This window comes from Musca domestica, unplaced genomic scaffold, assembly GCF_030504385.1.
Source record: "Musca domestica strain aabys unplaced genomic scaffold, Musca_domestica.polishedcontigs.V.1.1 8, whole genome shotgun sequence".
NCBI lineage: Eukaryota > Metazoa > Arthropoda > Insecta > Diptera > Muscidae > Musca > Musca domestica.
The window spans coordinates 2,018,464-2,032,744 of record NW_026712409.1 but is presented as its reverse complement, the minus strand read 5'-3'; the positions used below and the strand labels follow the sequence as shown (position 1 = coordinate 2,032,744).

General features: G+C 40.1%; 1 protein-coding gene across 2 annotated transcripts in view; it reads right to left on the bottom strand.

The window, feature by feature from the left end:
* Positions 1 to 571: 571 nt before the first annotated feature.
* Positions 572 to 14,281, bottom strand: part of LOC101889962 (serine proteinase stubble) — a 37,885-nt gene continuing 24,175 nt past the window's right edge. For both annotated transcript variants that reach the window (XM_020039870.2, XM_011297841.3), the window contains exons 3-9: positions 8,463 to 8,620; positions 6,972 to 8,397; positions 5,621 to 6,199; positions 5,379 to 5,556; positions 1,644 to 1,796; positions 1,311 to 1,582; positions 572 to 1,240 (exon numbers count right to left, since the gene is read on the bottom strand). In XM_020039870.2, coding sequence (XP_019895429.1) covers positions 1,077 to 1,240; positions 1,311 to 1,582; positions 1,644 to 1,796; positions 5,379 to 5,556; positions 5,621 to 6,199; positions 6,972 to 8,397; positions 8,463 to 8,620 — 2,930 coding nt within the window. In that variant the 3' untranslated portion in view covers positions 572 to 1,076. The remainder of the gene's footprint in view (positions 1,241 to 1,310; positions 1,583 to 1,643; positions 1,797 to 5,378; positions 5,557 to 5,620; positions 6,200 to 6,971; positions 8,398 to 8,462; positions 8,621 to 14,281) is intronic.

The following is a 14,281-nucleotide window of genomic DNA, read 5'->3' as shown; positions in this document are numbered from 1 at the left end:
TGTGTATGTTTAATAATTGTTAAAAATTAAATAAAATAATAATAATTTATGTAACCATATAATTATCTAATATTACTTTCCTTACAACTAATTGTTCGTTTGTTTATGATCGATTGTAAGAGCGTGTGTGTGTGTGCGCATGAGAGAGGGTGAGTGAGTAAATGTGGGACAGTATTTGTTGGGCTCTCAAATGGAATGGAATGAATTTGTTAAATAATTTCAAACTAAATTAAGTCGATGCGTTCCCCCATTCCTTTTAAGGGGGGAAAGTTGGCTGATATGTCGGTCGGTCTCTGTCTGTTTATCTATTCATATTTACAATGTTTGTATGTTTTTTGTTTGTTTGAAGGGAAGTGGGTCCTGGGGCAGTTTTCTGTTCTTCTATAAATTTGTGAAAGGGTCGAATAGGTTTTGTATTTAAAATAAATGAAATCAGTCGTTGCAATGGTTATAAATCCGGAAGATCTGGGTACGTGGTGTTTTATAGAAATTCTCCGGGTTTGATGCAAAAAACTATTGAACTGATTGGTGAACATGCATCATATTGAACACCTTAGCTGGGTTGTTTTTCTGCCCAAGGGCATTCTAAGTGGAGATTCCAACCTCTACTCGGATTGCCTATAACCAAAGAACAAGTTGATTTCGTTTCAGGGCTTGTTGTATTCTCCGCATGTAATTGCCAATTTGTTTTAGCTTCGTTCTTTTTTTTCTGTGTAAATTTTCATAAGGAATATCGACTCATATCACTGGTTAATGGTAATCAAAAAAATAATAATAACGAAATTATTGCTCTAATTTGTTAATGTAACGAAAATATCAAATAAATTAGATGAATTAAATAGTGGATGGGGCGAAGTGGCTTCCGCTACTTCATCCCAACTAAAACATTAAATAAAAGTGCCCTAAATTCTAATCGCTTAGAATAGTTTGATTTACATAGGCAACTAACTAAATAACTAACACATACTACAATATATATAAATACAAATGATGATTATTTGCTACAAATGTCGTCGATCATCATCAACGGAATGTTCGTTCGGTGATCGTCGTTCTTGTTGGATTGCATTTAAAGTCTAAAATTGTAAAATCTGATTGATCCAGTCTCTGAACTCGGAAATTCTTGTGTAGACACCGGGCTGGTTGGCCTCGGCACAGCCAATGCCCCAGGAAATGACACCGCCCAATTGGAATCGTTTGTCGGATTCACGTTGCAGGACCATGGGACCACCAGAGTCGCCTTGAAATTTATGAAAAAAGAAATAATATTTAAAAATTCTGATATAATTTTAGGCCAATTTAGACTATACCTTCACATGAATCGTAGCCACCCTTTTTCCATCCCGCACAAATGAATATGTGCGGTATGTGCTCAATATATCCGGCCGATCGGTACATGGACTCACAAATGGTGTTGTTGATAACGGGCACCGCTACCTCTTGCAGCACACTGGGCAATGGACCATCTTCATAGAGGCGACCCCAGCCGGTCACAAAGGCCGTCTGGCCAATGAAATCTTCATCGCTGTCTGGCACACAGACTGGTATAATGTTGGGTTGGAACGTCACCGGTTCATAGAATCTGCAAAAGAGTTCATAAAATTACAACGTTTCATTCAAAATCAAATATAAATGGAATTTACCTCAATAACGCCAAATCGTATTCGAATGTCCGTGGATCGAATTGTGGATGGGAGGCAACAATTTGTACTCTCCTTTCTTGATATCCATAGGGTTCTTCCTCTTCCGCCAAATCGTATTCACCCAGACGCAAGAGCAAGTCCGATGGGGGAACACTGAAAATGGAAAATGTATTGAAAAATTATTTGGTGCAGAAGAAAGAGAGATTGAGATGTTAAAATAATGGATAATTCACAAAACATGTCACATTTTTTTAATATTTGTATTAAAATTGGTCTGGACAATTCAGCCAAAATTTTAATTAGAAATGGAAAGTGTTTCCTATTCAATTTTTTTGCAATCGTAAAGTTCTAACAACTTTGCATACTAACCCAATCATCTTCTATATATATCATTTTGAGGAAATCTATTTCAAGATCTGGGCGTCTGACTCTCAATGGGAGAGCCCGATTTGCTCAATACTTGTAACAACGACATATTTTGTTAAACTTAGATTTACTTCAAACTTCTCACATTCCGGTAGATCTACTAAAATAAGGTTTAGCGGTGAGATGGGATATATCGTTCTCTTATTTTCGACAACTCCCACAAAAACGTTCAACTTTGAAGAATTAAAACTTTGAATGATAAACTAACGCATGGAAAGTGTTCGGGTTCAAGGCTGGTAAATCGGTATTTCTGTGTCAAACTTAGGCCAAGAGGGAAAATGGGTAACATACAATTTTAAAAAATGATTAATGCAATATAATGTTCATGTTAGTAGTATTTCTACCAAATCAAGTTTGAAAAGATAGACTACATCGTTTGACTTTCTCTGGGAGTTCCCTAAAAGGGTCCTTTTTCGGAAAAACTTGGGTGGATTTGGTATATACGAGGGAACATATATCCTAAGTATGTTAGCCTGATTTGGTGAAAACCCTCTCAAATATATTTATAGCTCCCATATATTTGTCTCATCTCCCATAGCCGTAATATTCATTGTATAAAAATTATGTTCGGTACGGCTTAGATACATATCGGTTCATATGTGGATATACAGGGTGAGATGAAAAAACTGCAACCAACTTCATTTTTCTTCAATGCTGTCATTTTTAAGCCATTGGTCCGGTGACAGCCCATTATATTGTTTACAAGCGTACAAAAGCATTTTGGTGAGAATTTTCCAAAAAAAATTTATTCGTGATGCAATTCAAGCGTGATGTGTGATTTCTTTATATTTGCCTGGAAAACCTAAAGTGGCTATCTCGTACCATCGTTCATTACCGTGATACTGGTAGCGTAGCCCCACGTCATGGAAGTGGATGGAAGAAAACAGCACCACCAGCAGAAATGGTTCGAAAAGTAAAGAAGCTACTTGATCGAAACCCGCGTCGCAGTGGTCGAAAAATGGCTCGTGAGCTGAACATATCGCTATATTCCATTCGGCAAATACTGAAAAATGAGCTCGGAGTAAAGCCATTTAAATTCCAAAAAGTGCAAGAATTTACACCACAAAAGAAAGAAAAGAAACTCGAAAGAGCTAAAGAGTTGCTTCGCTTGGCCGAAAGTGGTGAACTGCCGAATTTGGGTTTCTCCGATGAGAAAACATTGGTTGTCCAGCAGTTTGTAGACAAACAAAATGATCGTGTTTGCTTGCCGAGAGGTCAGCTGAAAATGTGCACCTTCGGTTGGCCACCAGAACTCAAGCGCCGGCTATGGTGTGGGCCGCCATAACAGCCGGTCGTCGCTCTCCGCTCGTATTAATCGACCGTGGCATCAGAATAAATGCTGAATATTATCGTGAAAATATTCTGGAGGGTATATGAAAGCCTTGGGCACGAAAACATTGTGGCCGCAGCACCAGCGCACTTAGCAGGCGCCATCCAAGAATGGTTACAAAATGAAGTTCCTCGCTTCATTTCCAGCTCACAATGGCTACCAAAATCTCCGGATACCAATCCGTTGGACTATTGTGTCTGGCGTTTTTTGGAAAGAAAGGTTGGCACTAAAAAATACCAAAGTGTCGATCACCTCAAGCAAGCGCTTTGCCGGGAATGGGCCAAAATACCACAGAGCAACATTCGGGCAGCGTGTGACGGTTTTATTGGCCGTTTGACGGCCATAATTCGTGCCAAAGGTGACCAATTCGAACAAACCTAAGCTTATTCTAAAATTTGATGCTGTTTCCGGCATTTTTTGCTTTCATTCAATAAAATTAAAAAAAGAAGTAAAAGTTATGGCGTTTGACTTTGTTGCAGTTTTTTTATACCCTCCACCATACTATGGAGGGTATATTAACTTTGTTATTCCGTTTGTAACTCCTCGAAATACTCATGTCAGACACAACAAAGTATATATATTCTTGATCAGCGTAAAATTCTAAGTCGATTTAGCGATGTGCGTCTGTCTGTCTGTTGTAATCACGCTATCTTTCGAACGAATTGAGATACAAGGCTAAATTTTTGCACACACGTTTATTTTTACAGTAGGCAGGGTAAGTTTGTAAATGGGCAATGTAGGTCCACGTTTTCATATAGCCCCCATATAACGGTACCTCCCGATATTCGGTATTTTGATGATTTTAGCGACATTTTTCACCGGAATTTTTTCAAATTTGGTATTTGAGGTTCGAAATAGATACTACAGCCTAAGACAGAAAATTGTCTGTGCAGGTCCACGTCTTCGTATAGCCCCCATATAACTGTACCTCCCGATATTTGGTATTTTGATGATTTTAGCGTCTTTATTCACCAAAATTTGTTCAAATTACGCATTTAGGGTTCGTAATGGAAACTCCAGTCTGTGACAGAAAATTGTCTATGCAGGTCCAGGTCTTCGTATAGGCCCCATATACCAGTACCTCCCTATATTCGGTATTTTGACGAGTTTAGGTACAATACTCACCGAAGTTGTTTGAAATGTCGTATTTGAAGTTCGTAATGGATGCTACAGAATATGACAAAAAATTGTCTACGCAGGTTCAGGTCTTCGCACAGCTCCGATATAACGGTACCTCCCTATATTCTATACTTTGATGATTTTAGCTACATTATTCGCGTTTATTTCAAGTTCCGAATTTGAATTTGGTAATGACTCATGACATATAATGCCTGTGTGGGTCCACGTCGTATAGGCACCAATATAACGGCAATATTCGTTCCAAATGGTGGAGGGTATTCAAAGTTCGGCCCGGCCGAACTTACTGCTTTTTAACTTGTTTTAACTCATCCTGTACCTATCTGGTGCACCTCGTAATTCACACACAACTAATATTTATATCTGAACATAACATGTTATCGTTTCAAAGTTAAAATAATCTATTTTTCTTGATTTTTTCAGAGATTTTCCAGTTAAAAAATGAGGTTTGCCAGTCCAACTCCACAGGATAATCTGTGTTCAATGTAAAACTGACTTAAACATAATCTGCACTACAAAACTGCAATACACTACTACTATTACATATTTTGTAAAGCCGTTTAGAAGCGAAGCCTTCTAAATACGCTTTATCGGAAGAAATAACAGGGGCCTTAAATGAAACTGTTAAAGCTTGATATTCCCTATGGGATTTCTCTCAAAATGTCTGTTCAAAATGACAACCATGAGATCTGGATACAATTTTGGTATGTATAATTACATGTTTTTTCTAATCGAAACTATGCATCCATATAATTTCCGTTTACGGTAAAAAAATTTGACATTTAAGCAGAGTGTTTCTTTTTCCTTTCAAAACTAAACATCAAAATAACTCCATTACTTACTTATCCACACAATGTGCCGCTGTTATGGCCCAATTTTCATTCAGCAACGCAGCTCCGCACTTATGCAAGTAGGTTGAGGTACGCCACTGTCTCAGCGATATTTGCCATGGCCAACGACCAAAGGCCGCATTGGAACCACCCACAATGCGTGGTTCGGGGAACATTCTTCGGCCGCAAACTGAAATTGGGGAAAGAGGAAAATCGATTATTCTCTAGTTTAACTGCCACTGGGCGATCATTACCTTGTCTATAGTCGACACCCTCCAGACTGTTCGTAATGGAGACATTCACTGCCAGACTTTCAGGACTTTCGGTGGTGAATAGATCGACGATTGGTATGTCTGTGGCCGGTGGCTGGGGTGGTGTAATGGACGAGGCAGCAAATGGAGCCTCGGTAATTGGACTTGGTGGGATTGTTGGCGAGCTGGGTTTGGAAGTTGTAGTCGTGGAGGTGATTGGTGTGGATGGTGTTGCAGTAGAGGGTGTGGTGGGTTTCTCTGTGGTGCTAGTTGTCGTTGTTGGGGTGGTATAATGAGTGGGAGGTTTATGTGTAGTTGTCGTCGTTGATTTTGTTGTTGTTGTGGTGGTGGTGGAAGTGGTTGTGGGCTTGGCTGTCGTCGTTGTTGTTGTACTGGTACTAGTTGTTGTGACAGGCTTGCGGGTCGTTGATGTTGTCGTCGTAGTCGATGTGCTGGATGATAATTGGAAAATAATCGGTTTTTGTGGTGGCGATACAAATACTGTATTGTTATTCACCACAGCACTAATACTGGTGATGACAGAGACACCGACTTCCTCGTATTTGATTGAGTCGAGTGATTCTGCAAGAAGAAAATTCAAAGGTTTTATTGAGGTCTATATGAATTGAAAATAGTTTATTAAATTTATTTTTCACTGGTGGTGACTTCATGATCCCACTAAACAATCACAAACATGCAACACCACATAATATTGGAAACAATCCACAATAAGGGTTAACACCAACAGACGTAACAATAATCTCAGCTCCTTGTCGTACTTGGGCAGGGTAAACAAATGAGGTTAATTGGAATACTACCGTTTTTATAGGTCAAAATTTATACTTGTTTCGAATATCGGGCTAGAATCGGTATATCGGCTATACTTGTAATCAATATCGGGCTAGAATCGGACAAGGGCGATAATAGTGACGAATTTGATCACAAGCATACTTTGGGCCTGATTTTGAAAAAAGCTCCCTATGGTCAAATATCAACATAGATTGGAATTCGGATTTTTGTGTAGAAAAATTAAAATTTGTATTATCTTGCGGATATTTTATTTTGGAAGCCATACAGGACACACTTGTTCGAAAAAAATTATCTTAAAGGGGTCAAATACTGTACGAATTTAATGAATTTTCGAGTTCTACTGAAGATTACAATCTTCCATGATGTTGCAGCGATAGTTTATCGAACATGTAAGTTTAAACGAAACATAAAAAATGTGTTCTGCCTTAGAATTATGTCCACGTGTAGTATCGTGTCTGTTGGTTTAACTTTATTCCCCATCTTATATTCTTCTGTGGACTTTGAGTTTTATCCCCAAATCGACCACCGCCCTCTTTCAACTTACCTTCCGTTTTGTTATTGGCATTGGGGCCAGCTGTTGTGACAGGCATCCAGTCGGTGTCTGAAGCTTTGTTAGGATCTGCAGGTTCTGCATCAATATTTGTCCAAGTTACCAAACCTGGTTTTTGGGTGGTCGAAACGACCTCAGGAGCATCGGTGGTGCTTTGATGCACCGGTGGTGGTATGGTTGTGGTGGTTGTTGTCGTTGTTTTCTTAGTGGTGGATTGTGGTTTCTTTGTGGTGGAAGTCGTCGTAGTAGTTGTGGTATATGCAGAACTGGATGAGGAGGTCGACGACGTTGCTGGCACTTTTTTCGTTGCATCGGTTGTGGTGCTGGTAGTGACGATGAGTTCTTCTGGCGCATTGGTGGTGGTGGTGGGTTTGGGTCTGGGCTTAAATGAAGTCGTTGTCGGTCTCGGCACCTTGGTAACTGTCGCGGTGGCGGTAACTGTGGGTTTCGGTTTGGGTCGGTATCCACCGGGATATTTGGTAATGGTTGCATTTGCTGTTGTTGTGCTGACATGTGTCGTCGTGCTAGAGCTGCTGCTGGAAGTTGTGGTGGCATTCTGCTGCTTCATTTGATCGGCCATTGTTGTAGGCAATGGCTTGTTTGTTGGTTTTGCCGTCGTCCGTTTATGGCTTTGAGGCTTCTTTGTCGTGCTTGGTTTCCGACTGGTTTGTGGCTTGGGTTTAGTTATGGGCCGTTGAGCCGTGGTCGAAGTTGAATTTTTGACATTTGTTGGACCGACAGTGAGTTGTGGTGACTTTGTCGTTTTGGACGCTACATTCGGTCGCTGAGTGGTAACGGATTCCATTAGTTTTGTCGGTTCGGTGGGTGTTGCCACAGTGGTTTCCACAGTTTGGAAAGTGAATAGTTTTGTGGGTGGTGTGTTAAGCTCCGAGGTCAGTTCATCTTGTGCCACTTTGCTGCTGGCTGTTGTGGTGAGTATGGGTCGTGGTGTTGTAGTGGTTGTTGTAGTTGTGGTGATTTTCTTTTTCTTTGTTGTTGTGTTATACAAAGGCTTTCCCCCACCGGTTGTACCCTTCGCCGGCTTGGCTGTGGTCCTAATCACAAAGTGCGATTGCTTGTGTGTGGTGGATTGTGGCGGTTTGGCCGTGCTCGTTGTGCTGGGCTTCGTAGAACTTATTGCCGTTGTATTTGTTTGTGTTGTGACCGGTTGGCGGGTGTTTTGGTATTGAGTCGTTGAGCCTTCTGAGAGCATAGTCTGAGTTACAATATTCGAGATTTGAGTCAAATCTGCTTGCGGCTGTTGCAAGGTTGTATTGCTGTCAATGTGTGGCCCCAGTGTGGTCAGTTTGAACAGGGCACTCGTCGGCATTGTGGTGGACTCTGAGGTATAATGATGAGATATGGTATTTTGATCTATGCTATTGTCGCCTATCTCTGGGGCAAACAATGAACCTTCGTCCTAGAAGAGAAAGCGAAAGGATTTAATGACCAAATGCTCATTTGTAAAAAATGATGACGACTCACCTTAATGTCACAGCATGATCCGAAGTAGAAACGATCAATGCAGGTGCCCAAATGGGTTCCATTCTGTTTGATGCAATCGATGGCGAACATACAGACGCCAGAACGGCCGGACTTTCTCACTATGCAGGGTAGATGTCTGATGTTTCTGCCGGATTGAACTGAAAAGACAAATAAAGAGATTTTCAACATTAGACACGCCAGTGAAGACCAGTAGCATGGCCGGTTCGTGACATGCAAGTTTTCATTTTGATTTCCATGAGAAGTCATTTTGAAAAGTTTAGAAAGTTTTCTTTGTTGCTTTACATAACATTTCATTTCCTTTCCAAAATTCTGCCTCAACTGGGAGTGGAAGAGGGGAGAATACAGTATTTTTTCTTTTGCGAATTTCATGGCTTGTTATTTTTGGTGTGAGTGTGTGTTTGTGCGTGCGTGCGTGTTTTCAACCCAAAGATCTCCCATTTTTTTCAGTGGTATTTGGGTTGTATTTGTGGTGTTTTTTTTTGTATCTTAATATCTTTTTCTTTTACTTCTTCTTCTTCTTCTTGTCGTCCATCTTCTCCCCTAACAAGCTGCTGGTGATGGCAGTAATTTCATATAATTAACGTAATAAATTCTAAATGACTTCCTCCTCTAGCATAGATTGGATTGTGGAAAGCGGTGGTAGTCGATTGTTGGCCAGTATTCGCCGACTAACCAACTGGCTGTTGTGATTTTCTTCGCATTGTCGGTGGTAGAGTGGCGGGTCTTCAAAATGCGGTCACTCAACGGCAAAAGCCTGACTACCGACCATTATTGTCTTCTGCGTCTCCTTCGTTGCGTGTAAAAGTCCGCACTGCCCAGCTTCACAAATCATTTGCTTGTCACTGTGTTGGTCTTATCTACCGGCCGTTGTTATGCTGTGTAAAAGTTTGCGTCGAACCAACGAGCGAACGCTAATGACTTGACCATCCCATTTGGAGTATCTTTGGTTTGGCTTGAAAACAGTTTACACGATTTACGATTTGTATTCAACTTTTAAATCCCCCTCTCATATAATTTTTTTTTGTTGGCTTGACGTATATCATATTTCTTGCAGTAACTGATCCTGCTTTGAGTCTGCTTAAAAGGGTCACTGAAATTGTAATCGAAACTTGAGAATAACCGTTTTTCTTCGGTGAATAAAACGAGGAAAGATGGAGAGTGGGAAACGCATAAACTGTGGAATTATCTGCGTTGCTTTGGTGAATTATATCGGTAATGACTTGTAATAATAATCGGATTTCCAAAAAGGCAACAAATTAAAATGAACTTAAGAACACCATTATTCAGGGGTAATCAATTAGCTGGCTGCTTAACCCTCTTAAATTATTCTTTTGTCCGACAATAAGCGAGGAAGCTTATAATTTCGATTTGTTGGGTGCGTTACGCCACATTCTAGATACTTTAAATTATGTATGTTTTTGGACAGATCATCTATAAAAATTGTAGAGGATAGACTTCGTATTGCCACCACGGGAATCTTCTCCAAAAATAGTAAGAGTTTAGAGCACCTTCGACAGATTTGAAAACTTTTGTAAAAATGTATCCACATTTTGGTGAACCCCACGGATAACTCCAATATACCGTTTACATGCAAAAAGAAAAAAAAAACCTAAAAGTTGGGCGAGGCCGACTTTATGATACCCTACACCTTTTTGCATATTGAGTAGAGCTTCATATAAAAAAAATAAAATAAAAATATAACAAATCGGATGAACAATATGAGAGCAATAGCTATATCTGAACCGATTTTCACTAAATTTGACTTACTTACTTGCCTCTGGGCTTAATTTGGTCGTAAGTGCCAAATTCCATCCCACTTGGTCTAATATTACACGTTTGGTTAAGAATAAAAAGCAAATCGGAAGAAGATATATATGGGAGATATATCCAAATCTTAACCGATCTCGAAAAAACTTGGGAAAAGTATTGCTGTGCTATTTGATAGATTTCCCCAAATATCTTTGTTACAGATCCGATTTGTTAGATTTGTCCTCCGCAGCCATATTATGGACGGCTGCGGAGGACAAATTTAACAAATCGGATGAACAATGCAGGGTGAGATAAAAAACTGCAACAACGCCATAATTTTTACATTTTTTTTTAAATTTTATTAACTTGCTTGAGGTGATCGACACTTTGGTATTTTTTAGTGCCAACCTTGCTTTCTAAAATACTCCAGACACAACAGTCTAACGGATTGGTATCCGGAGATTTTAGTGGCCATTGCGCGCTGGAAATGAATCGAGGAATCTCATTTTGTAACCATTCTTGGCTGCTGAGTCTTGTTGGAAGGTCTGCAGCCAAAATGTTTTCGTGCCCAAGGCTTTAATACACCCTCCAAAATATTTTCGCGATAATATTCAGAATTAATTCTTATGTCACGGTCGATTAATACGAGCGGTGAGCGACCTTTGGCAGTTATGGCGGCCCACACCATTACCGGCCGGCCGGCGCTTGAGTTCTGGTTGCCAACCGAAGGTGCACATTTTCAGCTCTTTGGCAAGTAAACACGACTATTTTGTTTGCTTACAAACTACTGAGTGGCTTAGAAATGACAGCAGTCTAAAGTTTGTTGCATTTTTGTCATCTTACCCTGTATGGGAGCTATATCTAAATTTTGACCGATTATCTCCAATTACAATAGGATTTGTCCAAGGGTCAAACAAATGACTTGTGCAAAATTCTGGATCGGACAATAAATGCGACCTGTACTTTATTTACAAAAATACATGGACGGACGGACAGACGAATGGACGCACGGACAGGAATAAATCGTCTCAGAATGTGATTCTATGCCGATCATCAAAAGGAACTATGGGTCTATCTCCTTTCCTTTTGCCTGTTACAAACAAATGCACAAATACATGATATCCAGACCACTATTTTTGAGATGAAGAATTGCAAAGACTTTTCTTGTTCTGTTTAGATATTTGATCCTGAACTAATATCGATCTGAGAACAAACACCAGACGAAGTTTGGACTAGATTCTTAGGATTCTTATGGAGTTTTTATACCCTCCACCTTGGTAAGGAGGGTATATTAACTTTGTCATTCCGTTTGTAACATCCTTAAATATTCGTCGTAGACCCCATAAAGTATATATATTCATAATCAGCATAAAATTCTAAGTCGATTTAACGATGTCCGTCTGTCTGTCTGTCCGTCTGTCTGTCTGTTGAAATCACTATACAGCCCACAGTATTTGACGTAGAGCGCCAAAATTTTGCAGAGCAATTCGCATTGTGTCTAGGATGGTTGGTATTGAAAATGAGATATATCGGTCCACGTTCTGGTATAGTCCCCATATAACGGTACCTCCCGATATTCGGTATTTTGATGATTTATGCCACATTTTTTCACGGATTTGTTTGAAAATTGGTATTTGTAGGTCATAGCGGGTCCCTGTGCGTGTGGCAAAACACTGCATGTATAGGTCCACGTTTTGGTATAGCCCCCATATAACGGTACCTCCCGATATTCGGTAATTTGATGATTATTGCTACATTTTTTCACGGATTTGTCTAAAAATTGGTATTTGTAGGTCATAATGGTTTCCACCTCCGGTGGCGAAACATTGCATGTATGGGTCCACGTTTTGGCATAGCCCCCATATAACGGTACTTCCTGATATTCGGTAATTTGATGATTTTTGCCACACTCTTTCATGGATTTGTCTAAAAATTGGTATTTGTTGGTCATAATGGGTTCCAGCTCCGGTGGCGAAACATTGCATGCATGGGTCCATGATTTGATATAGCCCCCATATAACGGTACCTCCCGATATTCGGTATTTTGATGGTTTTTGCCACATTTTTCCACTGATTTGTCTAAAAATTTGTATTTGTGGATTATAATGGGTCCTAGTTCGTGTTGCGAAACATTGTAATTATAGGTCCACGTTTTGGTGTAGCCCCCATATAACGATACCTCCCGATATTCGGAATTTTAATGGTTTTTGCCACATTTCTTCCAATGTTTCTTTTACCCTAAGGTGGAGGGTATTAAAAGTTTGGCCCGGCCGAACTTAATGTTTTTTTACTTGTTTTTTCTATAACTTTTTGTGTTTTGTTCTTCCGAAATAAAATATCTCGCTCAAATATAGTTTTACTTCAACCGAGTTAGAATGAATTTATTACTTATCGGTCTGTAGAAACCCATCAAGAAATCGTCAACATAAAGCCAAAATTTAAAGTTGCCGACCGGGTTAATCGATTTATTAACATGCCACCGCTACAATACTGCACCTATGAAAACTATTGATATCATAGCAACTTACAACTATTCCCATGAGGGAACAAAGAATCTGTTAATTAGACTAAAAGTTTTGGCCTCAAAATCTATTCTGGCAGTTATTTAATTTTATCTTCTCTGGTACCCAATAAAATTTTCCATTTCCAAAATAAAATGGAAAATATTGAAACAAAAATCTAAATTTTCACATAACCGATAGAGAAGAGCTGATCACACGCTATCCGTCAATCTGCATTTAATTGTGGCCAATTAATACTAACTGACAAATAGCACAGTAGTCAATCATCCTCAATGGTAACTTCTTTTACGGCGAATACAAACACACCAAAGAAACCTTCACAAAAAGAAAGACATTCAAAATTAAACCAAAAAAATAAAAAAAAAAAACAAAAAAAAAAATCAACGGCAATTAGCATCCAAATGAAAACAGAAGAAAAAAATTGAATAAGTGAAAGGGAAAGAGAATGAAGTTCGCCGCACTTCAGCGTCTGTGTTTTCGGTCTGAACAATGAAATCTGAAGAAGAAAAAAACAAAAGTATCCAATAAAACCTTCATCTGGTAGAGAAATACAAAATGCCAAAACGGCTGACACCTAGGTATGCGAAAAGGAAGGTAGCTGCCCCAACCGAGACGAGGGGGCGGTCGTCAACAGAAACCGCAAACGTTCCGATATTCATTTCAGATGCATTCGTAGCCCGAGGCTTTGTTGTCTTTTCTTTAGCCATCATAGAAAACGTGAAAACTTACATGACGACACACATAGATTTGTGACTTTACTGCCTCCACCCGCCTAACGTCCGAACAACCCCCAATCGACCAATAAACAAAACATTGGCGACGGGTGGTGGTAGTGGAATTATAAGGAAGCACAGAGAGAGATATTCGGAATATGTGAGACAGCGAAACAGCACGCGACCTACTTTCGTTGTGACAAACCACCAGCAGCGTCGACCGCACCGCACCACCCCGCACTGTCACCACCGCACCATCATCGATAACAACAACAAAAACCACATTAACAGCAGCGACAAACAACCAATATTACATATGGTCGATGAGTCGTGCGGCCAATTGGTAGTCAGTCAGTTAGTAAGTCACCCACAAAAACAAAACAAGCGATACTTTTGTTGTCCGCGGGGCCCTGCTTGCCAAAGAACCCACATTCCCATATATTCAAATTCCTCGAAAGCCACCGCAGCACCCGAGTACGGACGGATGGACGGACAGACGGACCCCACAAACAAACCACTGAAATCGTTCTCGCCACCAACATCAACAGCGAATCGGTAGCTGTAGCAGCGATCGTAAAATTAGCACCAGCATAAACTGCGCATGCGCGCCACTTAGTTGCTGGTTACCAACAACTGGACATGAAATTGCTGCGCAGCTTTTCTTTCGCTACTGCTCTGCAGCCAGTGCACCGTTGACGGTGGCGTTGCTGTTGTTTGGGCCAACAGACGTTGTTGGCCATTGATTGTCGTTGGTTATTTTGTTGTTAACATTAACGACGACTGCGAAGCGATGGCTATACAATAGCCGAGTGAA